This window comes from Parathielavia appendiculata (assembly GCF_033297405.1).
Source record: "Parathielavia appendiculata strain CBS 731.68 unplaced genomic scaffold N657scaffold_3, whole genome shotgun sequence".
In the NCBI taxonomy this organism is placed as follows: domain Eukaryota; kingdom Fungi; phylum Ascomycota; class Sordariomycetes; order Sordariales; family Chaetomiaceae; genus Parathielavia; species Parathielavia appendiculata.
In genome coordinates this window covers 2,716,536-2,740,630 of record NW_026944222.1, presented here as the reverse complement: position 1 = coordinate 2,740,630, position 24,095 = coordinate 2,716,536, and the positions used below count along the sequence as shown (strand labels likewise).

At 55.9% G+C, this 24,095-nt stretch overlaps 9 protein-coding genes across 9 annotated transcripts; 3 read left to right on the top strand and 6 right to left on the bottom strand.

Moving 5' to 3' along the window:
• Positions 1–86: 86 nt before the first annotated feature.
• On the bottom strand, positions 87–847 carry N657DRAFT_307887 (uncharacterized protein). The gene is made up of 2 exons (XM_062786721.1): positions 601–847; positions 87–549 (listed from the first exon to the last, which is right to left on the bottom strand). Exons 1-2 carry the CDS (start codon positions 721–723, stop codon positions 274–276), a joined length of 399 nt encoding a protein of 132 aa, XP_062650198.1. The 5' UTR covers positions 724–847; the 3' UTR covers positions 87–273.
• Positions 848–1,530: 683 nt separating this feature from the next.
• Positions 1,531–3,173, bottom strand: N657DRAFT_308164 (uncharacterized protein). Its single transcript, XM_062786722.1, has 2 exons — positions 2,642–3,173; positions 1,531–2,586 (listed from the first exon to the last, which is right to left on the bottom strand). The coding sequence occupies exons 1-2, from the start codon at positions 2,864–2,866 to the stop codon at positions 1,888–1,890; spliced, it is 924 nt and encodes a 307-aa protein (XP_062650197.1). The 5' UTR covers positions 2,867–3,173; the 3' UTR covers positions 1,531–1,887.
• N657DRAFT_567530 (uncharacterized protein) lies at positions 2,988–4,307 on the bottom strand (the record flags this gene model as incomplete). The annotated part of the gene is made up of 3 exons (XM_062788519.1): positions 2,988–3,743; positions 3,963–4,136; positions 4,197–4,307. The coding sequence occupies 3 exons, from the start codon at positions 4,305–4,307 to the stop codon at positions 2,988–2,990; spliced, it is 1,041 nt and encodes a 346-aa protein (XP_062650196.1).
• Positions 4,308–5,382: 1,075 nt separating this feature from the next.
• N657DRAFT_679354 (DNA-binding domain of Mlu1-box binding protein MBP1) lies at positions 5,383–6,829 on the bottom strand (the record flags this gene model as incomplete). Its single annotated transcript, XM_062796179.1, has 3 exons — positions 5,383–5,428; positions 5,483–6,710; positions 6,766–6,829. The coding sequence occupies 3 exons, from the start codon at positions 6,827–6,829 to the stop codon at positions 5,383–5,385; spliced, it is 1,338 nt and encodes a 445-aa protein (XP_062650195.1).
• A 1,753-nt stretch (positions 6,830–8,582) lies between these two features.
• On the top strand, positions 8,583–10,219 carry N657DRAFT_567622 (E set domain-containing protein; the record flags this gene model as incomplete). The annotated part of the gene is made up of 5 exons (XM_062788531.1): positions 8,583–8,618; positions 8,675–8,732; positions 9,577–9,905; positions 9,976–10,024; positions 10,089–10,219. The coding sequence occupies 5 exons, from the start codon at positions 8,583–8,585 to the stop codon at positions 10,217–10,219; spliced, it is 603 nt and encodes a 200-aa protein (XP_062650194.1).
• Positions 10,220–10,954: 735 nt separating this feature from the next.
• Positions 10,955–12,086, bottom strand: N657DRAFT_569061 (serine/threonine-protein phosphatase PP2A catalytic subunit; the record flags this gene model as incomplete). Its single annotated transcript, XM_062788636.1, has 3 exons — positions 10,955–11,412; positions 11,475–11,729; positions 11,795–12,086. The coding sequence occupies 3 exons, from the start codon at positions 12,084–12,086 to the stop codon at positions 10,955–10,957; spliced, it is 1,005 nt and encodes a 334-aa protein (XP_062650193.1).
• Positions 12,087–14,340: 2,254 nt separating this feature from the next.
• N657DRAFT_679351 (uncharacterized protein) lies at positions 14,341–16,716 on the top strand (the record flags this gene model as incomplete). Its single annotated transcript, XM_062796178.1, has 3 exons — positions 14,341–14,456; positions 14,534–16,645; positions 16,704–16,716. The coding sequence occupies 3 exons, from the start codon at positions 14,341–14,343 to the stop codon at positions 16,714–16,716; spliced, it is 2,241 nt and encodes a 746-aa protein (XP_062650192.1).
• A 1,726-nt stretch (positions 16,717–18,442) lies between these two features.
• On the top strand, positions 18,443–21,358 carry N657DRAFT_643202 (uncharacterized protein). The gene is made up of 6 exons (XM_062792503.1): positions 18,443–18,692; positions 18,757–18,839; positions 18,892–20,048; positions 20,117–20,261; positions 20,382–20,749; positions 20,848–21,358. The coding sequence occupies exons 2-6, from the start codon at positions 18,834–18,836 to the stop codon at positions 20,963–20,965; spliced, it is 1,794 nt and encodes a 597-aa protein (XP_062650191.1). The 5' UTR covers positions 18,443–18,692; positions 18,757–18,833; the 3' UTR covers positions 20,966–21,358.
• On the bottom strand, positions 21,331–23,985 carry N657DRAFT_615147 (ARM repeat-containing protein; the record flags this gene model as incomplete). The annotated part of the gene is made up of 3 exons (XM_062790455.1): positions 23,875–23,985; positions 23,678–23,820; positions 21,331–23,613 (listed from the first exon to the last, which is right to left on the bottom strand). Exons 1-3 carry the CDS (start codon positions 23,912–23,914, stop codon positions 21,331–21,333), a joined length of 2,466 nt encoding a protein of 821 aa, XP_062650190.1. The 5' UTR covers positions 23,915–23,985.
• Positions 23,986–24,095: the final 110 nt, after the last annotated feature.

Below are 24,095 nucleotides of genomic sequence, written 5' to 3'. Positions count from 1 at the left end.
AACCAGGCAGGCGTTGTCTGGTTAGATCACAGAAACCGTGTTGAATATCAAAAAACAAACCACAATCCGTCGCGGCGTCTGGATGGAGTTCCAAAGCCGACGTCCAGTCCCAGCATATATACCCCAGCATAAACTCGTCCCTCCGTCAGGAACAAACACCAATGCACTGCGGGTTCGCTAACCACCCTTCTCCCCGGGCGGGCATGCCATGGAACACTGGCTCGAGACTGGACCAGGAGTCTGCCCTCCCATCCGTTAAAAGCGAGCCCAAATTCAGGAATCACAGCACCCCCAAGCGCGGGCCAAGAGCCCTAGAACGTTCACTCCCCGCTGAGTCAGGTGACATACCGTCTCCCTTTGTGGTCTCGGCAGGTGTGTGTCGTATCCGGGAGAGACTTGGGTCGTTTCCGGTCCCGAGTAGGCGCACCCCGGGGTTGGCGGTATGCCATTGGTGGACCACGGTTGGTGAACTGTCGTCAAAGACAAGGTGCGTATGCCCATTGAAATCCCTCTATCTGCTCGAACGGAGTCAAAATTTATGGCTATAACCTAAAACAAGAACTCAGCACAGACTTAAAACCTCTTCTTGGGACTGACTACCTGTACCAAATCCCACCCGCACATTGCCGTTAGAAACGACCCGCCCCATGGCCAACTCCTCTCAATCCAGCGCAGAATCCAGAGGCGTCGTCTCCTGAGCATTCCGGGCATGGACGTCCGCATCACTGTTCGGAGGCACCTCCACCACCGCCTCCGGCCCGTTCATCGCCCCTGTGCTCTTCCACGGCTGTGTAACTCTCCGCGGCAAGAGCAATTTGTCTCCCTGTCTTCATCAAATATCATGCGAAGCAAAGTGAAGTGGCTGACAAGAGTGCTCGTTCTCCTCGTCATTGTCGACCTCGTCTTATTTCGTTCGACCGTAGATTCCGTTGGATGGGCGGTATCGTTCGGGGGAGGAGTGATCGCACTGATTACGTTCGTATGGCGCTGGGGTTTTCACAGAGGATTCCAGCATAGTTTGAGTTTGACAAGGCCATCTGTTCGACGGATATTGAATACGGATGGCCAGGGTCTTCGGACTCTGAGGGAACCTCTGCCTCCTTCAAGGGATTCCGGCGCAGCCAACTTGACGATGGTATGCTCGCCGTCGCGAAAGCACAGCACGGTAGGGTAGGACGCGCCGCTCCGCGAAGCAACCAAACATCGCCTTCCAGTAGCCCCCCGTTGGGGTTGGATTCCATACCGCGTCGAGCCGGAATAGTTCGGCCACGTTGAAAATTGATGACTGTCCCCTTAAATCTAGGCTTCCTTGGCGTAGAACCCGGATTCCCGTTCATAGTTCCTTCTCGTCTTGATCCATATACGGCCGAGCAGAAAGCCTTCGATCTCGATCGCAGTCTCTGTACTGTCCGTCGGTGCTATCAATCACGCAGCTGGGAATCGCGAATTGCACGATGGCGAGCCGCAACAGAGGCGGGCGCTAAGTAGTCGGGCTGTATCTCTGGGGCATGCGATGCATCCGACGAAAATAAGAACAAAGCAAAGAGCTGATCAACCGACGTGGATGTGGCTGAAGACCTCCAGGCTCTGAGTGAGCCAAGCGACGCCGCCTAAGCTAGTTGATATCCCCTCCGCCGCTCGCGATGGACTCCATGATGCGCCCAAGGGCTTGCAGATCCCCATCGACTGTTCCCGCCTTGTTGGCATCAACCCATCCCTCAGTCCGGCCGCCTCCAAATCAACAATCCACGCATCGCCATGGACATCGATGAGACACATTGCCGTGTTTGGCACCTCCCCAAATATTGCCGGCCTGGTGCAGGGCAGCCACTGTATCCTGAATCTGCTGCGCTTATCGATCCCTCAAGCCATCAGGGGTGCCCAGTCTCAGCGCGGAAGAAAGAGGAGCGTCTTCCTCGATGGGATAGAGCAGCAAGCCGGCCAGCTGGTTCCTTTCATTCCGAACAACCCCGTAGAGGGGGGGCGTACGAACGCCGGCTCCAAAATTGGCCCGAGCAATCCGTTCGTACCTCTCGACTTTCTTTGCGAACTCGTCGCCATCCTCCAAGCTCTGTTTGAAATAGAGCTGTTGTTGGCCGATACGGACTCGTAATGGGTTTGAGTCGAAGGGATGCTCCGGGTCGTCACAGATGATTGCGATCTCTGCAGGGCGGAAGGAGGGAAAAGAGATTGTCCGGGCACCTCCTGAGCTTGAAAGGGCCAGCGATCATCTTCGTCTGCGTCAACACGCTCTATTTCCCCAGGAGCGAGGACCTCGTCGGTTGTGGTGAGCTCACCCTCAAAATGAGTACTGAAAGAAACTGACTCGGAGTGAGCGGTCCGCTCTCGAGTGGTGGTGGAGCAGGAGAGAGGCGTCCAAATTCGGCCAGACAATGGGGATACTGCCCAATCGAAGCAGTCGAACAGAGTAGTGCGACTGGATCGTAGGTGTCCTACATTTTCGTCCGCCTCCTCATAAGCGTCGTCGTGCGGATGATGTTCGGTGCGCAGAAACGTCCCAACACTTTTGGAACTCGTCGCATCGAGCAGGCGAGTTGCAAAGAGTTTGACGGCGAAACGGAAATTCTGAAGCTACTGTTGTAAAGTTGAATTCCTAGCATGAACCATTGACGCTTCTCACCCTCGTTGGAGGTTGTGAAGCTGAGGATGCTGTAGTTCGGGTCCTTTGCTCTCCATCGTTGCTGAGCCGACTCTGTGGTCCAGTAGGGCTTTCGCGGGGACGGAAAAAAGCCGAAAGACTGCCATGCGGTTGGAAACGGGAACGGAAAGTGTTGAAGGGCAGCAAACGAGTAGGCCGAGAAATGCAACAACATCCCGCTTTGAAACGGTGGGACTGGGCTGCCATCCAACCATTTGGCACAGCCAGGAAGCCGAGAGACAGGGCTGACGGACAATGTGACAGGGCTGGTATATTGAGACAAGATGCGAGGTAGACATTCAACACGCACCCTGCACATGAGCGAAAATTACTCCTTTCCACCCAGCCACCGATACACAACTGAAAAATCACGTCCCTTACACCTCTCCTCCGCCTCGGCGGCCTGGTACACTTCTGACGCTTTCTCGGCCAGAGGAAGCTCAGCGCCAGCCTCCTTCGCCGCGATGATGGCCAGCCTCAAGTCCTTGCGCATCAAGCCGATGCCAAAGCCTCCTGTATAATCCCGGCACGCCGGCGCGGTTTCCACGACACCGGGCACGGGATTGTTGACTTCGCTCGGCCAGCACCTTCCAGTGCTGGCGTTGATAACGCTGGCAAGAACCTTCGGGTCGAGGCCCCACTTTACGCCAAGATTCATGGCCTCTGCCGTCGCGATGTTCTCAATCGCAAGCAGGTAGTTGTTCGCAAGCTTGGCCGAGAGACCGGCCCCTTGCGGACCGCAGTGCAGCACCCGCTTCCCCATCCTGAGAAGGATCGGCTCAATGCGGCTGAGCAGACATTCTGGCGCGCCTAGCATGAACGTCAACGTACCAGCGGTAGCTCCGACAACCCCACCCGACATGGGCGCGTCGACAAAATTGCCTTGGCCGTTCGGCAGGGCGGAGGACACGGCTGCGGCGACCTCTCGTGACGAGGTAGGGTCGATCGTAGAGCAGTCGATAAAGAGCCGCGGTTTGGGCCGACTGTGGAGCTCGCCTTTCTGGGCAGCATTGTGGGCCGAGAGGATAGATTCGAAGGCCGACTTGACGTGGTTCGGTTCCGGTAAGCAGGTAATGACTGCGTCCTGTGTCCAAGCCAGTCAGATTAGGCTCTCTTGTTGTCTTGTTAATTCGCAGTGAGACAAAAGGCTGGCCCTTGGCTTCTCAGAGGATTGGCTTTTGTTGTATAACAATAATCACGGTAAGGCCGGTAATCCGGCCCAACTTAGAACAAGTCATGCATAAACAAACTCATCATAAAAGCCAGCGGACAGGGCCAGAGGAGAGCAGCAAGTCACACTTACCGCGTCCCTCGCCGCATCTCCCGCGCTTGTGGCCACTTGAGCGGCCGCGCCGCCGGCTTGTTGCGCCTTCATCTCCTGCGCCAACTTCTCCGCGGCTGCCTTGTTGATGTCAAAGACGCGGATGGTATCACTCGGCGGCAACTTGGCTTGAAGGTTTCGCGCCATCTGATATCCCTAGCCGAACATGGCAGTTAGCAGCGGCCAATCAAGATCTGGCATCCGAATGGCACATACCATCTGTCCCAGGCCGATGAAGGCGTAATTGTCTAGCAGGCGCGACGATGACGAGAAGGCCCGACGCTGCGCCCGGAGAACAGGTCTCCATAACCTCCCGGTGTTCTTCATCTTACGTTTGCCGCGGTGCAGTCTGTTGACCCGCTGAGTCGTCAAGGGAGAAGACAGTTTCCCCGGACAGCTGGCACTTTCCGGTGGTCTAAGATCCGGTCAAGCGGCTGGTTGCCCGGGCGGGGAAGCCGACAATTGCCGGATGTGCCCTGACAGCCCATTCGAGATGGTCAAACCCACGGGTCACCGGACCAGCAAGGAAAATGGAACAATGTCTTGGAATGCGGGAGCATCCGCTCCCGGTACCGACTGAACGCTTCAGGATACGCGCCGCCCATGGCTGCAGACACGGCTTCCATTCATCACAAGGAAGAGTGGAGGAGGAAAAAGAGATGGGTGGGAAAAAGCATTTGTGTGCGATCTGAAATGAGCCAGATTCAGAACCTGGTCCGAGCGTGCGATCCGCTCATGAGACCCTAACCCTTCCTCTTAACGCCAAGTTCATGAGGTTCGTCACTTGGCTGCTGTTGGTCGGCAACTCGTTTTCACAATCAAGTTCGGATTTCGAAGTTGGAAACCGCATTGTCATTTGCATATATATTTGAAATTTTCTGTACAAACGCCGTACGCCCAGAACTCGCGATGAAGGACTGGCACGTTCCAGCTCCTTTCATTATAGGGGGATAACGGGATTATCTTGTCACAACAACGCCTCACCCTTCCCATCACCAGGGGCACTGCTCCCCCCTGCTCATCTCCCCAAGCCTACGAGGTCCCGAATCCAAGTGAGTAGTTTCGGATCCCAAAGGTTCCCTAAGTGAGAGTCCCGCCGCCTTCCGCTCAACACCCACCTCTCCCTTACTCTAATGTCGCGTATGTCTGGAAGCCGGCCTCTGCCGTATGGGGTATGTGGTATGTGTTTAGAAAAAGAGGGTGAAATGGGAAGAACCGTGTTCAAAATAGCAGGAAAATCCGCCGCACCCTACCCAGCGTGCCTCCAGCAACTCCAAACCAAGACAAATCAGTGAAGAGCTGAATTAGAGTCAACGCACCGTTGCGCAATGCTTGGCCAGTCGATATGCCAACGGGTCCAAGGCAGAAGAGAACGGCGTACTGCCCCGATGCAAGGCGACCACTATAGGGCATTTGTGACGTATGGCGCAATCACCGGGAGGAGGGCACTGCATCCGTCAGCGCGATGCCCATGGAAACGAACAACGGTAAAGGTCACTTACCCAAAAGCACCCACAGCAACTGTAGCAGTGAGGCCAAAGAAAGCTCTTTTACGGATCTTCTCCTTGCGTAGCTCGGCCTCTGTCTTGACCTTCTTCGCCTTGGGCGACTCCACAGCGCTCTCATCCTTCTCCTCGCCCTCTTCGTCTTGAGCGATATCGTCAGCTTTCCGCTTGCCTTTGCCGCTGCCCGAAGCAGAACCGACGACCTCGTTGTTGGCCTTGACTGCAGCTTCAACCATGGCCTTGGCCTCGGCGACCATCTTTGCTGCATCATCAGCCGAAGGGAGCTCGCCATTGAGGAGGGGAACTTCGACCTCGACCTTGGTGTGCTGGACCTCATCGCCCTCCGCGTCAACTTTAACATCCTGATCGACGTGAACCTTGATTTTGGGCTCTTCTTCTACCGGCTGGAGAACAACGGCTGGCTCCCTCTCGATGGATTCAATCTTTAGGTCAGCCTCGGTGGTCTCTTCTACCTTGGCAATCTTGGCAATCTTGGACACGGCCGAGAGTTGAGACTGGAATGACAACTCTCCGTTGACGAGGGTGGGAGAAACCGAATCTCCAGTACTCGGCGGGAGACTGTCGGTGGCAATTGACGACTGCGAAGAGGCAACCCTCCGCTTCCGGGGGCTGGCAATGGGGCGTTTGCTGGTTGTTGACTTGGCCGGGCTAGCGGAGCGGCGACTGCGGGAGGCGCGCGTAGAAGTGGGAGCCGGGGGGACAAGCGTCGGTTGGCCAGAGAAAAACTTGGGCGGCGCGGTGATTTTCTTGGGCGGGCCGCTGTCTGCGCCGGCGGTGGCAGCGATATCGGCGGGATCAAGAAGCGCTTGGATCCAGGGCAAGATGTTGTACTCCTCGGCCAGAGTTAAAGCCTGCTCGGGCGGAATCCACACGTTCCCGGCGGTCTCGTCAGGGCTTGTTGTCGGGAGCGACTTGATGTACAGCCGCTCCGCGTTCTCCTCCTCTTGCGTCGCATAGGGGAACGTAGCCTTGAACATGCCGGTGGCAGAAACGAAGCCGTCCTGGCTGCGCCGCATGAGGAAGTAGCTCGGGGGGGACGACTTGAAGATGCCCGACACGATGCCCTTGGGCAGCGGAGCCCGCAGGTGCGCGTAATCAAACGCGCCGAGCGTCGACTTGTCTACTTCTCCACCGGCGACTGCGGCGACCATGCGCGCCGTCAGCTGGGTTTGGCCGAGCCGGCGACGACTGACCAGTTCGCTGTCTATGACGCCCAGTCAGTACCACCAACGTTCTGCGCGCGAAGACGATTAACCTACGAGGCGGCACATCCTCGAGTAACAGAGGGTTGTGCCGTTCAGGAAGACGTCTGTTCGGTGACATTGTTCCAGGATGGGTTTTGAGTGGGCGGATGTGTTCGCTGATGGAAGAGCAGCTCGAGTGAAGCGGCGTTTGAACGCGTCCGTTAAGGGCAGGGATGGGAGAGAAGCGCGACGAGCGAAATCTTTGCGCGCAGCCGCAGGGGCCTTCGTGCCGTGCGCTTGTCAAAGGCGTCACCACTGGAAGAGCTCGGTTGGAAGAACAAACAAAGATCTAAAAACCAATACGGCGATAGGACCGAGAAGAAGGCTGTTGAAACAACAACGCGACGCCGCGATATCAATACTCGAGATCCGATTGATGCAGTCTGGGAGTTGGGCGCAATCTGCGAGCGGGTGACTGATGGAAAGTCTTGGGGGCTCTGGGGTAACCTGTCCCAATCAAATGGCGGGCCCATCCACCAGCGCGACTCGGGGGAAGATTCAACGTGCGTGAGTGGAAGGGCACGGACCACAGCCGCAAAGATGGGGGAGAGAAGCTTCAGCCGCTCGACGCCGATTGGGCAACCAAGCTTGAACTGCCCCACACTTCCTCAAATGGAGGCGAGATGGGGTTTGCTCTCTGTAGCGTCCAGCACATCAGGGGGTGGATGCCGATTGCGGGGAGAATCGAGCGACTGGTTTCACCAACCTCAAGTCATCAGCAAGTTCTCTTCAGGTTTGCTCGGAACGACATTGTAGAACTTGAGGTCGCAAATACGCTGTACAGTTTCAACCCTTATTTGCTTGCTAGCGCGGAATAACGTATTTACAATTCTTCATCTTTGAGTCTCTCGCTTTCACTGTCTTATATGCTTTTCTTCCTTTTGCTCTTCCTCTTCCCCTGTGTCTTCCTATCACTCTTCCCTTTTCTCTTACTTTCTAGCTTGATCTTAATGTTCCTTCATTTCTATCTTCCATTTTGGCCCGTTCTGTGTTCTTGGGCTGTAGATAGCCACGATCGTTGGGCACGGGCTTGGCTAGCCTGGCAGTGATTTGGCTGCCAGATGTCTCCTGACCGAGGCTCATTCTCGAGAGAAGTTGGCGTTCCGGGCTTGGATCTGGAGAAAATGAAGTATCCGAAAGATTATGCCTTCCGTTCGATACGTATAACTCCTTATATCCTGTCTTGGGTTGTCCATGTCGAGTCTAGGGCCATGAATGAGCGGTGAGTCGGTTGGACCTAAGCCGGCGATGACAACGAGCTCTAAGAATCAACATATAGCATCGACAGTGGGAGATGTTCCTGGAGGAGATCACAGCAGATCGCGTCGGGTCAGCGTGATCTCCGTTTTTCACTAGGTACAGAACCTCCATGCTCCAGATCTTAGCCCAGTGGCTCCTGGGCAGTAACGACTTGTGGGGTAGTAACGACTTGTGGCAGTTCAAGGTTGCACAACGAAGCGGCACCGAGTCAAGGTACTTGGTTCAATCGTCACTATTTCTGGCAATCGACAAAGAGCTTGAGTCCGCCGATTTGGTAAGGCGCAAGGTGGTTTCAATTTGTGCTGCTGCCGTGCAACTGTTGGGCATGGGGAAAGCCGCCTCCTGTGCCTTCACTTGATGTTCCAGATTTCTGACGAATGATGCAGACACAAGTGGGCCGTCTCACCGCACCCCTCCACCCCTCATTGGCATGCCAAATAAATAAGCTTGGTCCCACCTCAACCTTGAGCTTGACGGCATCTTCTATCTTTCCACTCCGTGATTTTTGATACCGACAGCGTGCAGCGTTATTCCACAACCACTTACTCCTCTGAACATCTCAATAACTCGTCATGGCCCCTCAGGACGACGAGCTGCTCCCCGAGGAAGTGAGTTAGATTGCTACTGCTCGAGTGGAAAGGTAGTGTTGACTTCTTCCTCATAGACCTCGGGGTACAAGCTCTCGCAACCCAAGCAGAGCCTGGCTGAGTATCAGAAGATGGGTAAGTTCTGGACAAGAGAAGCACCATGACTGGCCTTCTTTCCTGGACACGAGTTGTGATAACGGAAAAGCTGTGACTCGAGAATTGGCTCAAGCAAGTGCTGAATCGTCCTCTTGATCGGTTACCGGACCAGCACACTCCAGGGCAAGCCCTATTACTCTCATCTTGAACACCAGAAACATGTTCCAACTAGGAAGACTTTCTTCTGAAGGTTGAAATTTCCATCACTCTTCCTTGGCGTCGTTCAGAGCACCCGGGTAGAGCCCCCATCCTGCTCGGAGAGTCTCTATCACTCACACAACCACCCTTACGTTCAATACTCTTCTCCACTTTCCTTTCCCTCTCTGCCTTCACTATACTTTAACCTTTACCGCGTGAAACTACAGCGGCGCAATTATACTTTTTTGAACTTCCGATTCACTTCCGTGCTGCACGCTTCACCCTTTGGTGCTTTCCCTTGAGACAACTGATACACCAATCCCGATATAACGAGAGATTGAGTCCAGCGACAGGATGTCCTCAGGCAGGAAGATCGCCTTCGTCGCGCCTGATGCACGGAAGTCCCATGACAGACCTGACATCTCATCGGCTGGCGACGGTTCCATTGGCGACTCTAGCATCTACAGAGCCCGATCGCAGTCGATTGGGCCTGGGGCTGGAGAGTCTGCCGACGGTCTCATGGCGCATCGCTCGGCGCGGCGCCCTTCCCCCTATCCCTGCGACTACCCTGAGGACGACCAGGAGCCCGCGGGCCGGGTCCTTGTGAAGCTTCAGAACACTGCTGTTTCTACCATCAAGAGCCTCAACTGCTACCGAAGCCAGACTGACAGCGATGACAACTCAGACGAGAACGACGAGTCTCTCCAGCGTTACAAGCAGTCGCTTGGTCTGGGTGGTGGCAAGGACCTGTCGGACCCCAACGACCCGCGTGTGTGCATCATCCAGAAGCTCACGATGGAGTCGCCCGGTCGTCCCCCCGTTGTGATTGACCTCTCAGCCCCTGGCAGCGCAGACAGCCTCAAGAAGACGCCCTTCAAGATCAGGGAGGGCGCCACCTTCACCATGAGCGCCCAGTTTAAGGTCCAGCACGAGATCCTCAGCGGTCTGCACTACGTCCAGGTCATCAAGCGGAAGGGCATCCGGATCCCTGGCGGCAAGTCGGACGAGATGATTGTAAGCAGACTCTCTACAATCCAGTCACGTGGCTCAGAGCGAAGCAACAGAACTAATCTCGGTACAACAGGGCAGCTACGCTCCCAACACCGATAAGACTCCCTTCTACACCAAGAAATGTAACTATATCCTTGACCCGAACAATGACCCAGATCGGTGATCGACTAACTCCATGCTTCTTAGTCGCTGAGGAGACCGCCCCCTCGGGCTGGGCCGTCCGTGGCTCGTACACGGTCAACTCCAGCTTCGTTGACGACGACAAGAAGACCCACCTCCAGTTCGAGTGGGCCTTTGAGATCGACAAGGACTGGTGATCTTGTTCACCCTTTCAAGTATTCTTTGCGCCCTGTTTTTTGGGTGACAAACACTCGGCAACGGACGACACCTGCTTTGCTCTCATGGCTTGGTTCAAAAGGATTAGAACTGGATACGGAAGACGATTTGACTGAGAGGCGGGTATTACTTAGCCTTGATCGGCAAGGGGGTCCACGGATTTTGACGTGTGAAATTGAGAGTTCTGGCACGGATTGGAGTCAGCCTGCTCCTGTGTTCGCCTTCCGGATGACTTTGGCCTCTGGGGCATGCGGGGCGGTTCTCCCTTGGACGACAGAACACACCGCTGGCTGAGTTTGCCGTTGCTTTGGGCTTTTCTGAGGGGTGGATTTGGGATTGCGTCCTGCTGCTGCTCTGGCACGTGGTCTTCAATTATCTCTTCTGTGGAAAGACCACAATGAATACCATCACGTTTGCTTTCTGGCACCAACCTCGGGTGGTAGATAACCTCGGAAATACTAAGAAAATGAACTCTCAAGCCAGGCCTTAGGACGAGCGAATTGTGCAACACTCTTTAGCATCGTCATTTCATTTGTTCGCAGTACTGTATCTTGCATATGTGCCAGTAATTGGTTTGTCAGATCAAACGCCAGCTCCAAACGTCAGATGGGGCCATTCCCATATCTAATTCCCAGGGACCCTTCACCATATCTCGGCAGCGCCTACGAGCATTACCATTGGCCATGGCACCCTCCCATCCACGTCGGCCATGCCGTCTATAGAAAGTAGTCCGGCAGTGCCCCGCCATCCTTCTCCCCGCCGCCGCCCATCTGCTGGTCCTTGACCTGATCGTTCTCGGGCGCGGCCGCGAATACGTTGAAGAACCGCTCCCCCGTGTCGCTCACCTCGAGCACGCTGGCCATGTTGCCGCACCGGTAGCAGTAGTTGGGCGCGCTCCACACCGTGCTCAGCCGGTCGTCGTACAGCACCTGGTACCCTTCCTGGCAGAGCTGGTGCGCGCGCAGGATGTGGTTCATGTTGTTGACGGCAAGGAACTTTTTGACGACCTGCGCGCCGAACGTGTAGCCTGCCCCGCGCGGCGAGAGCGAGAACTCGTCGCGCTCCGGATCCGGGTCGGACCAGACCAGATCGGCCATGGGTCCTTCGTGCGGGATCTCGCGGAAACGGTCGATGATTTTGATCTGATCGATGGAGTGTATTGAGGGGGAAAGGCCTACGGGGGTTGTGTTTGTTAGCTGGGAGTTGGATGGTGGTGGAAGAGAAGAAGGGGCGTACCCCCATGGACGCAAAAGATTTGGTCGTTGATGACCACGCTCAGCGTCAAAAAGTCAAACATGTCGGTAAAGTAATGCCAAACGTTGGCGTTGCCGTATTTTCGCGAGCACTCGGTGTAGAAGCCGTACGACTGCGTCACGCCGCGCGACTCGTGGTTCCCTCGGATCAAATGGACGCGGTTGGGGTATCTCAGTTTCAGGCAAACAAGAAGAGATATAGTTTCGACGCTGAACATGCCTCGGTCGACGTAGTCGCCTGTGTGGGAGTTTCCCAGTTAGCGCGGGTCCCCATTCGAGTGTGTTTCTGGCCGAGTGACTGACCGAGAAACAGGTAGTTCGTGTCCGGGCACCAGCCGCCAATCTTGAATATTTCGATCAGGTCGTAGAATTGCCCGTGGATGTCGCCGACGACGGTGACGGGGGCGCGCACGTGGACCACATTGCTCTCCCGCATCAGCAGCTCCTTGGTCTTTGCGCATATCGCTTCGATGACCGACTCGGCCAGGAGTTCCTTTTTGTAGAGGCGCGAGATGCACTCGTCGAGGTCTACGGAAGCTGGAGTGGGGCGTATCAGCTGCGCTGGTCTAACACCTCGCCAGCATAGGCGGGGCATGATGGTTGGTGGTCTTCCTGTTCGCCTGGGGGGCGTGGCCAAGGCGAGCAGGTTGACGTTGTTGCGGCAGAGTTACTCACAAGGGAGCCCCGGCATCTTCGAGGAAGAAGAAGCTGAATGCAGGAAGCAAAAACAGGCGGGACTGGTATCAGGATCCGCAGAGGGGAGGGCTACAACTCCCGGTTTGAGCGATGTCAACGGTAGATTGCGGTATTCTGCGAACCAACATATTCGCCGAGACTAGGCGTCACATGGAACAAGCGCTTGAAGTGTATACAACGAGACTCCCGTCATCCACAGGATCTGGCAGAGGTTAGGTTAAAAAAGTGTGAAGGAAGCGACAGTTGGCGAGACAAGTGAGGGCGACGTCTCGAGCTGGTGAGAGGCTGAGAGAAGGGTCGCCCGGGGTTCTTGCCATCAATCAGCAAAACAATCAAAGAAACTCCAGCCCTGCAACTTCAGCAGAACGTCATTAATGGTTGGATCGGAGGGCTCGGAGCAACTTCGGCACTCGCTTAAGGAAAGGGCTTCACCAAGCTCACATCCACGTGCATGGACGGGAGTTCCCCACTTGGACGGCTGGCGAGCTCTTGTTGAAAAGCAGAGCTCTTTCCACTGATCGTGCCCAGCAACTTTCTCCCTCATTTCCCTGCTTTGTTGCCGTTCTTGCTGCGCTGGTTCGCTCTCACAAACAACTTTACTCAAACCACCGCCCAGCCTGTTATGGAGAACACCCAAAAGGACGCCAATACTAAAAATGCCATCCAGCAGGTGGCCCGTTACCTTGAAAGTGGTCGTTCCGGAGGCCCTTTGGCCCTGATTTCTCGCCCAAGTGTGGTTCTCTTCAAATTTCGCGGGTTGAAGGCAACTCTCCCCTGTCGTCCATTCACTCTTGCTGCTCTTTTTCTCGGAACACATTGCTTGGCCCTAGCACTTCAATGGCCTTCTGGGAGAGACGGCCGGATGGCTGCATCTGGCCCAGCTGATGAAAAGGAGCCACACCAATGTTGCTGGAGAGGCATTGTATGTGCCTTCAGTGGCCGGCTTTCCTTGGCTTTGCTCTCTACAAGCCATACCAATTTCTGATGCCCGATCTTGGCCTCCTTCAGCTTTTCTTCCACCACCACTTAGACCGGACATATCCAGCTGGATTCAACAAGCTGAATCCTGCCTCCAAAGCCAGCAATGAGCTGCCTATTTGAAATGCCTAATGGTTTTTCTTCTGTCTGCTGCTCGTTTGTTGGCGGCCCGTCGGCCTTCGCTGCTCTCTTGATGCCACCAATATCGTAACCCTGTCGCTTTTCAGCCAATCTTCCGGCCTGAACAAGCCGTTGTTGGGACCTGCGAGATCTCGGATGCTGCCCTGGGTTGAGGACCTGAGATGGCGGCGCTTATGCTCGCTTTTTGCACGTGACTGCTGAACGGTCAGAGCCCCGCAGGTGTGGCGGGCTGCGGCTAGACACGCCCAAGCAAGCAACATGAACCTCTGAATTTGGTTTTTGGGTTGATCAATCAAGAACAGCCGCAAAACTAACCTCAGCCAGATCTACGCAACGCGACTGCACCAGTCCGGGAGCCCATCTCTGCTGGCTTTTGCATTCTTCATGTTGCGAGAAGACGATTTTCCATTGGCTCACTGGCGGAGGACTTCGAGTGCGACCGGTTCGCCGTCGGAAATCGCCAGTCCGGAACCCTCGTGGACCTGGACGGGTCGTATCTCTTGCCCGTCACCGACGCGGCCCGCCTCCGGTTCGGTTGATCGCGGCAGGCATCCGGCGTCTTCCAAGGAGACTCCGCCCCAAGGTATTCCCAACTCTTGCAAGCATGCATCGAGGTGAGCCCGGCATCTTGTAGTCGGGCGGCCCGATGTGTTCCCGCGGTTACTGACGATCTGTGGCTTGTTAGGTACAATACATCACATCTACTGGACATATCAGGCATATCACCACCTGCTGTCACCTTACATATGAGTAGTCTCTCATAACACTACGCTCGTTTCTTTGAGAGCTTTACCTCCTGGCCCTGTGTTCTCTGTCGCTCTGGACCGCATCATCATCGCACAGCCGTCCGCCACACCTCGGACGAGTACAAAGCCCTGGTACGATTTTGGCCGACAGCTGATTCTGCCCTCATTGCTCCGGTTGTTTACTGCTGTGTTCAATCTCTTCCCTCGGCGTTGGCCTACCGACCCGGCCAGCGTCCCAATCTGCATCGTCGGGCAACAAGTGTGACTTGCGTCCCGAGCAGGCTCGCCATGGCTGGAACGGCCCCTGGGCAGACGGCCCCCGAACAGGACGCGGTGTGCTACAACTGTGGGATTAAGGGGCATTGGGTGATTGCCTGTCCGGAGCCTACTAGGGCGGTACCTGCGTAAGTTCCCATGTCTTATGTACTGTGGGATGCAATGCTCCGGTTTCCTTCACGGTTTGGCTGATGACAAGCTGCAGGGGCCTCCAGCGTTGGCAGCAGAAGAAAGAGCACGGTAACACAGAGCGAGGACGGGGTTCCAGAGAGAAGAAAGGCCCCATCGTCACTCACTACATTGCTCCACCTTCACATCAAGGCCCTCCAGCCGTTCCATACGGCCAGCCACCACCACCGCCATTTCCACCCGGTGTCCCGCCGCCCCGGCCTCTTCAAATGCAAGCGTACCCGCAACCGGGCTATCCTCCGAATCCTTATCCTGGGAGTTACCAGCCGCACCCTCCTCCACAGCCCCAGTATGGACACTACTCTTCTCCCGCACCGCCGCCGCCGCCCCAGCATAGCCAGCAAGCTCCTTATGGGCAGCCACAGTACGCCACACCATACCCGCCAGCAAGCTACTACCCCCCAAGTCAAACCCCGCCAGTCCCACCTCCTCCTCCTTCGTATCCGCCCAGCACATACCCTCAACAACAATATGCGCCGCCGCCGCCGCCGCCGCCGCCACCACCCCCCCCCCCGCCTGGCTCTGCCCACTATCCGCCCGCTTACCCTTCTCCGGTGCCGCCTCCGCCCGGTGCGTATCAGTATCCTCCGGGGCAGCCACAGCCGTACGCCCCGCCGCCGCCGGCCGGGCCTCATTACCCTCCTCCTCCCGGCTGGGCTACATCCCAAACCGGCCCACCTCCTCCGCCGCTTCCCCTTCCTTCCTCAGCAAACCAAACCCCATTGAGCAGCCATCGCGGCAGGCACCAAAAGAATCATGCGGGCAAACGCTCGCAGCACCGTGACAAGAACCGCCATGGGCAGGACAAGCATGGGAAAGACAACGCCCGAAATGAACGCCAGGGACCCCGGCATAGCCGTGATGAACAGCAGACAAAGACTGTCGGTCCCCAGGTCAAAGATGAGGAAACTCGAGCACCAACGGCTGATGGCAAGGCTGATGGGTGCGAGAAACTCGAGAGTGGGTGGGATCACCAGCTGGAGGAGCATTTAAAGCTGGCGTTTCCCGAGATCAAGACGAAGCCGGCAGACCCTGTCGGCATCCCTCTCGCCGTTGAGTATACTGAAGACCCCACCATACCGCCAGCTTACAACGCGACCTGCGTCAAATCCGAGTTCTTTCGAGAGGGCAATCAGAAGGAGTTCGCGCAGTCCATTAGAGACCACCCCTCTTGGGAGATTCTCAAGTATGATCCCGTCTTTAGGCTTTATCCGGGGATGGTCGTGCGTCGCTTCCCTGCCTACGAACACGAATATACGACTTATGATCCTTCGGGACCTCCGCCTCCTTCGTCTGCAATCAAAATGCCCCCACGATTCCAGATTGACAGGTCTGCTTACAAGGAGGCGCCCAGACGCGATTTCGATCTGAGCAGTGACCGGAATGGTTATGCCCAGGACTACTCGCCACAAGATCGCCGGCCCCGTGACTACAGCCCTGCTCAATATGCTGGAGGTGGCTGGCGTCCCATTGAGAGCAGGGAGGACCGGCGCCCTCGGAAGCGGTCTCTCGATGCCAGCTTCGAGGATGATGGGGATGCTCGGCATCAAAAGCGGACTCGGTGGTCCCAGGGTAGCAGGAATATATCGCATGAGAACCACGGCCGAGCAGTGTCTCCTCGTCGGCCAAGCCCGTCCTCGGCAAAGTTCAACTTCGAAGCCGATCCCTGGTCGCCGCAGGCAGGGGAGACCAACATCATAAACGCCAGTGACCGTCGTTACCGCGACTCTTACAGCGACAGCAAGTTTTCCCCTTCGAAGGAGGAAAGGGTGAGTTACGCGGACAAGCGGCACGACAGCGGCTACCACAGCGGACAGTCCCTCGACAAGGTAACCCCACGATACCGAGACGAGGAGCGGGCCCGTCGGCCCTCGGACCGGTCATCCCGCAGACGCAGGTCACCGTCCCGAAGCCGTAGCCGAGTTCGGACCCCCAGTCGCGCTCGGAGCCGTGGCCGTAGCCCAGCGTCAACCCCTAACAGAAGCAATCGCAGCCTCAGCCGCAGCGAGTCACCTCTCACCGCCCTCGAGGCTGAGCTGCTGGGCTTGGCAGGGGACTCGAGCGAGCCGGAACCCAAGCCGGTGGCGAAGAAACCGATCAAGAGAGTCAAGGTTGCGGCGGCGTTTGAGTAAGTCCATTATATTCTGGGGGCGTGTTTTTCGGCGCGATTCACTGACCGTCTACAGTCGCCGTTGGTGATGTGTTTAACATATATCCCGTTTGAATCTGGCGGTGGTGTTTCTACATCAACCTCCTTATCATCGGTGGCTCGGCGTTCATCATCACCTCCTCGAATATGGCACGATGATTAACGATGATTTATTGGCATTTTTGTTTGAGTTGGCGTTCTGGGCATCACGCGGCTGTTTGAACCGGCGTTTGGAGACGGACCTTGGAGTTCTGCATGGATGAAGGCTCCCTCGACCCGGTTAACAGGGCGGGAACATAAAGTGTGTTGGTAAGGTAATCATATTATGTACATCTACAACGCCACGAGCTGCGTGCTTTGTTCGGGTTTCATGTAGGAAACAAAGCCAGGGGTTTCGGTGCTTTAGTTACCTGCTCAAAGTCTTTGTCAGGTTCAGTCGACATTGTGTATAAATCAATGCATTGTTCAGCCTCGCTGGGCGCCTGCCTACAACCAGATGACCTAGCTGACTCGCATGACGATCGTGACGGAGACGGTGCAACTGCGCGAGCGCGACGGCGGTCCTGCGGTCAGGCTCGGTAAGACATTCTTGCATTATCCTGTTGTGAGTCGCACGGTGGAGAGTGTTGGAGGTACGGAGGTGGGGGAGGATGACGGTGAGGAGTCGGGAAGATCGTGAAATTCGGGCAGGTTGCTGTCGTCTCTTGGAGGTAGGTCTTTTGCTGGGTGTAGTATTACGTCGTCGTCGTAAGTCGTAGTCGGGTGGCGCGGGCGGTGATGTTTGGTTGGTTGCGTCGGCGGGGGTTCGACTCGGTCTCTGGGTTGGGATTATATCTCTTCTTGATTTAAAAGAGGGACGAGTCCAGGATCTGGTGAGAGCTGATTACCTGGTACTGACAAGATTAAGGTAAGTAAGGCTGTGGAGTGAAGTTGGATCGGTTGCCTGATGGAGGTTCGTCGCCTTCTATACTGGATGGTCCTTCTGGAAAAGTAAGGTAGTTGCATCTCCCACATATATCCCTTTGTCTTTCCCTTCTCATCTTTTTTCTCAATAGTAACTAACGTTAGTGAACTAGTAGAAAGTCAACGATTTAACCCTTCTTATCTTCGGCCTGACTAGTATTCAAAATTAAAGGTTCTGGCAGAGAACGTGGAGAAGGGTTTCTCTTTATGTGGGATAGTCGTCTAGTTACCACAATGCAGTGATATTTGATCATTATCGTATGTCCTATTGCCAGACCATTGTTCCCCGATCGTGACCGTGAGACACTGCATTTGCTACTCAACAGGTGTCTCTCATGGCAACCGCCACAAAGCATGGACTGGTTCTGAGCGGCGCTTCAAACAAGAGAGCATGCGCCCACTTGCTTCCATTCGCCTGCATGCATCCACTCGGCTTCTCTTGAGTGGCTGAGGTTGGAGACTAGCTCCGGTTGTTGGTTCTTCCTGCAGCAGAAGGTCGCGCCTTCCTCGAATGCTTTCCATGAGTGGATCTCGGCTTGACCCAGTTGAATGAATCCTCTACACTACTCTCAAGGCGCATTTCTTCATGCAAAACCTGATCACGTAGCTGGTTACTGGGTAGAACCATATCAGTCCTTTGTGTTAACCGGCTTGCAGAACCTACCCAGGCTTGGGGAGTACGACCCGAGCAGATGGATCGTTAGGTTGCAATGTGGAAGCACCCCGCTCGTGAACTTGGGCCGGATTCTGCCCCCTCCCTCCCAAACTCCCGTCTTACCGCAGGCTTGCATCTTACATGCATGATGCGCCGGTGTCGCGTTGCCGCCAAGCAAGGAAGTCCTTGACCTCTCTGAACCTCGCTACTTCCCATGGATGAATGCCTTTAAGCGAGCATCCGCGCCGTCCAAACGAATTGAACGGAGTCCACTTGGGCCGCTCTCTCTGTTCTGTGACTGTCAACCTTCCACACCAGATTGAGGGCTCGCCGTACCCGGAATCGTTGCCATGGCTGACCCTTTTTCAATCACCAGTTCTATTTCTGGCCTTCTCCCGCTTGTCCGAGGTAAGCACGGGCAATTGCGTAGAGAATGTTCATACACTAATAAACCTACCTTGTCTGTGTGCAGAGAAGTTTGTGCTCATAAGGGACGCTTTCGTCGTTGACAGGAAGTTGCGCCTTTACTTGGGGAGAGTGGAATTGCAAATGACGGTCCGCATGAGTCACTCGCTTTTTCAGTGCGTTGCTGATTCCTCCATCTCAGATTTTCCAGGCATGGGATGAAGCCTGGACCGACTCCAACGAAAGACTTGACAAGAAGATCACCGAGTTTGCCGAGACAGATACGCTCTTGGCCAGGGGAATACTCCAACAGCTAGTTGCCCTCCTCCGAACACTCTCGGATCCAGAGAAGCTCAAGAGAAGATATGGGTTGGTCCTTCAAGTCTCCGCACACCATCAGTCAGAGGACCTTGCTCTTGAGATGAAGTACGGCAGCAGTTATCTTTCCGACGTCAACGATAAACTCCCCAGAGCAGACCTGGCTATCTTTGATGAAAACCGGCTGAGACATATGGCCTTCTTGCAAAAGATCCGCTTTGGAATTTCTGGAACCGTGTCCAGCCTCGAGGACTTGTTTGGCCGATTGGACGAGTTCAACAGATACCTTCAACTCTTAGCACCACAAGCGATCCGTGCGAATGCGGATCGAAAGCTTTTCGAGTTGGCCGTGAAAGACATCGGGAAAGACCCAGACAAAGCGAAACGGCTCGAGGAGGGAGCGGCCTATGAGGCAAAGCACTCGATCGATCAAGGGGCCAAGGCGAGGTTTGAAGACCTGTCAAAGTTGGTCAACTTTAGCCTGGCTATCCAATCCGCCAACCCCGATATGTCCCGCAAGAAGATCTTCAGCCGTGCTGACTTCTCGTTCGACAAGCCATACTACATTGACAGGAACACCACTCTAGCTCGTCTTTTCGACTACCCTACCAAGCACCAGTCCCGTATAGTGCTTGTTGAGTGGGTATTCCTCGACAAGCATGCTTCAGGTTCAGCCATTCTCAAGGTTCTGGATGAGACCAAAGTGACGTGGAGCATCCTCCATGCCCACAAGCCACTCAAGATCCTTCTGCCATCTTCAATCGGGCTGATCTTCGATGATTCGAGCCCTAGAAACATCGGGATTGTCTTCCAACTGCCGCCACACATTCGAGGTCGCGAGTCTCACAAAGACATCCCGGGCGAACCCACCACAAGGGTCATTCCGTCCCCGACGACCGTCGCCGAAATCGGGAAGCCTACCAGCCTACGGCAGCTGATCCTAAAGGAACCCCAGAGCTTAGACCTCGGAATTCGCTTCCTGCTGGCCAAACAACTCCTCGACGCTGTCCATCTAATGCATACTGCTAGATTTACCCACAGGTGTGGCTCGCCCCTCCGCTCACCCTTTTTATCCAACCCTTTCTGCACCTCAACTAACCATATGATAGAAACATTCGCCCGGATAACCTCCTCTTCTTCCCTGTCCCCCGGAGCAGGGATCAGCGCAGGCACGAAGGAAGGGACGGACTCCTCCCCAAGTTGGACTTCACCAAGCCTCTCATTGTCGGTTTCCACGATGCCTACCTCCAAATAGTAAGCAAACCCCCTCGCCTCGAACTACCACTCTCCCTATCTCCCTTTCCGCGGCTCCCTATCGAGCTCCCCCAACAATAAAACAGTCATCAACTGACACCACCTCAAAAAAACTTACAGCAAGTCTCCAGCGACCCGCCACCGCCCTATTCCCAACCAGAAGGCCTCAAACCCATCCTCAAAAACTCCAATCGCAAACCGCCTCGAGACGTTGTCATTGACTGCTACACCCATCCGGAGCGCCGTCTGGACCCACGCGGCCGCAGCGCGCCCTACCGCCTCCTAGACGACCTGTACAGCGTTGGCTGCGTGCTGCTTGAGCTGGGGCTGTGGGAGACGCTGGACCATATGGAGGGGGAGGACATCGCGCTGCGGGCGCCGCTTGTGGGGGAGGTTGGAGAGAGCATGGAGGTTGTGATGTTCGAAAAGGAAGAGGAGGTGTGTAAGGACGCTGAGGTTGTGAAGAAGGCTGCTAAGCGCTTGGACGTGTGAGTGTTTCTTCTCCCTATCTTCCCTCGCTTCTTTGTTTTGGTGTGCGGTTGGTATAAGTGAAGTGGCTGAGACGAGTGCTGACGGATTTGAATAGAATTACCGGGAGGATCTATGCTGAGGTGACAAGGGAGTGTTTGTCACCGAAGTCTCCTCGGGATGTGTTGGAGACGGAGAGGCGGCTGGCGGCCAAGCTGGCTCAGGTTACGGCTTGACAGGGGGATATTCGGGATAGATCCAGAGTCCGCCCATTGGAAATTATATGGCTGGTCTTGGAGAAGACCCAAGCAACACAGGCATGCCGAAGGGACCAGAGCCCGTGAGAATGTACTCTTTGGATAAGGTATGCCAGCAAGAGATGGGGAAGAGAACGCTGAAGGGTGGCTGGCGTTTCCCCATTTTCTGTCCATATGCGCTGAGCTACGGGGGTACAGTCAGAGTTCGTTTAGAGTGACGTCCAACCAGCCTCTCGTTGCAACCACTGCCCCTTCCCACGGCTGTGATCACCACCCACTACCACCGAGCCACAGTAGGAGCATTGTAAACATCAACTGCTTGTATTCAGATTCAATCCCGCCCGTCATGAGGACCGCATGAGCTTGGCATCCTCCTCAGACTCCTCTTCACTCTCGTCTTCCTCCTCGTCACTCTCCTCCTCTTCATCATCCTCTTCATCATTCTCCTCCTCCTCCTCCTCCTCCTCCTCCTCCTCCTCCTCCTCCTCCTCCTCCTCCTCCTCCTCCTCCTCCTCCTCCTCTTCCTCTTCGTTTTCCTCCTCTTCCTCCTCCTCTTGACTTTCATCTTCAGCCAACCAATCATCCAACGTCTTCTCCCCGACGCCATTCGCAGCCTTAGGCGCCCTCGCCCCGGCCCCAACCGACGACGGGGACGACCTAGCAGCAGCTGCATCCAACACCTCGGCAGCAGCAGGAACAGTAACCCCCTTCTTCTCCCCATAATACCTTTCCCCTGCCCCATCAACATCCCTCAACCTCCCATCCGGCTCCCTCCCTTCCTCCACCCACAGAGGTAAATCTTCATACCCCCTCAGGCCATGCACCCCTCCGCCGGCGCCGGCGCCGGCAAGGACCAACGCGGCCGAGCCGAGTGTGTACCCCTTCCTCGTCTCTGACGGACTAGGCGCCTGCGGAGCCGGTTTCGGGGCGAGCAGCATCAGCGTGGCGAGCTGCGGCACCGAGAGCAGGGCCTTGTAGAGGCGCGTGCGGTCGCGAAGGTCGTATGACGTGTCGTAGCGGACGAGCAGAAGGAGGTAGCGCCAAAGTTTTGCGACGGGGTGGTTTTCGTCTTCGAAGAGTTGAGGACCGCTGGTGGGCTGGGAGTGGTGGAATGGTGATGGTTCGTCCTCGGTTTGGGACTGGGACTGGGAGTGAGATTCTTCGATTTGCCGGTTGAGATGGTGCAGGTAGACCTTTGCGCCGAGCAGGACGATCTGGCGCTTGGCAAGCTCAGATTCCGAGGCAAAGTCCTTCAGGAGTATGCGTAGCACGTCGGCGGCGATGTTGTCCTCGCCGTTGAGCCCCGAGAATTCGCCGACGAGCCAGATGATGGTGGCGCGGGCTTGAGGGTCGGTAGCTGAGTCGAGGTTCTTGGCCAGCCGGATGACGGTGGCAACGTGTGCCGTTGGGTCTTGCTGGATGAGGTGGCGGATGACGGTTAAGCTTTCGGCGGCTAGAGTGCCGTCTAGGCTTGTAATCTGACCAAGCAGTAGGCGCAGACATCTGGGTGCCGTGGCGGTGTCTGTTTGCGCGCAGCGCCCGATGGCGCGTACCGCCTCTCTCACGAGCATCTTATCTGAGCCTCGGCTGAAATGCTCAAGCTCGTTCAGGATGAGGCTCTTGACGTGTTGTGGAGCATGTGGAAAGATGAGAGTGAGCAGCTCCAGCTTGAGCTCCCATACCGGCTGGGTGTCAGTTGCACGGACAAGGAAATGAGTGGCGTACTTGACAAATTCAGCAGGACAGGTCAGGCAGATAGACACGATGTTGAACAGGGCGATCTGTTGGATATCCTGGGCGCCACGGAGCAGGGCTATTAGCGGTCCGACGGCCGTCTTGGTGTACGCAGGAGTCCCCACGGCGGAGTAGCACCTCGCTACGGCTACTACCACGCCCGAATTGCGAGAGTGAAGCAGGGGCTTAATGCTGTTGAGAAGCAGCTCGAGGTCGGGGTTGGGAACCGGGACCTGCTCGCCCTCTGAGCTGTTGTTTGAACCTTCACCGTAGAAATCTTGGAGGTCGGCAGCTCTCTCCTTGGTCCTCACCGTCTTTGTCCTTCTCGGGAAGCACTTTCGCGCGTATATTGTCATCAGCCGCAGCGTCGACAGCTGGCTCCATTCGTCCATATCCACAATCATCCTGACCAGGTTCCGGTAATGCTTGTGTATCAGGTCTATCCTCTCAGGGCAGATCGCCATGAAAGCCGTCACAGCCGCACCGGCCACGTAGTACTGCTTGTCTCCGAGCAGAGTTGAGAGGTATTCTAGCAGCTGGGGTAGTTGCGTGGGGTCAAGGCGGTAGCACTTCGGGATGGCCAATGCCGCGGCGCGTCTGACGTACGGACTCATATCCCCAGCGCCTTTTCGAATCGCTAGCGACACAATCTGGCTTATGACCGGCACGCGGATACCCGACATGGTGCGCAGCGCCAAGGCACGCACCTGGGGGTTCGTGTCGGACAGCGACTTTTGGATGGTGTTGATGGACAACAGGGCAAGGTCGGGCTCCTCCTCGGCATGGTGGATGAGGTAGATGTAAACCAGCTTCTTAATCTCAAGATTCGGCGACGCAACATTCTTGACGACGGACGAGAATAGGGGGAGTGTCTTTTGGCCGCGGTACATCATCTGAGAAAGCAGTTAGCGGGGAGAAAGACCGGCGGTGGCTAGCTGGAAGGAAGGAAGGGTGTACCGAGATGACGCGCCGCAGCCCATCAAGCACTTCCCGCTCATTGCGACTATCCAAGAGCCTTTTCACCTGGTTCCGATCAAGAGGTCGGGATGGGGTGCGTGCGCTGCGGGCGGCCGAGGCAGCGTCAAGGGTCAATTCCCGGGCTAAGCAGCGACGTCAGCTGTGGCGGCGCACTGGGGGTTCATCAATAAACGAACCACTCTCAAGGAGGGTGGATATCCTCGCTATAGATTCCATGGTCGTGGGTGTTGTTGCTCCAGCGCGAGCTGGAACCGCTCTGCCTAGCTTTTTGGCGGATGCCGAAATCATCAAGGGGTTGCTTAGAGCAGTGACGTGACCGCGAACCCAAGCGACGAGTTTGCGGGGCATGCAGCTAAGCCCTTAACGTTAAAGCGGGGTAACGCTGCTGTGGATAACC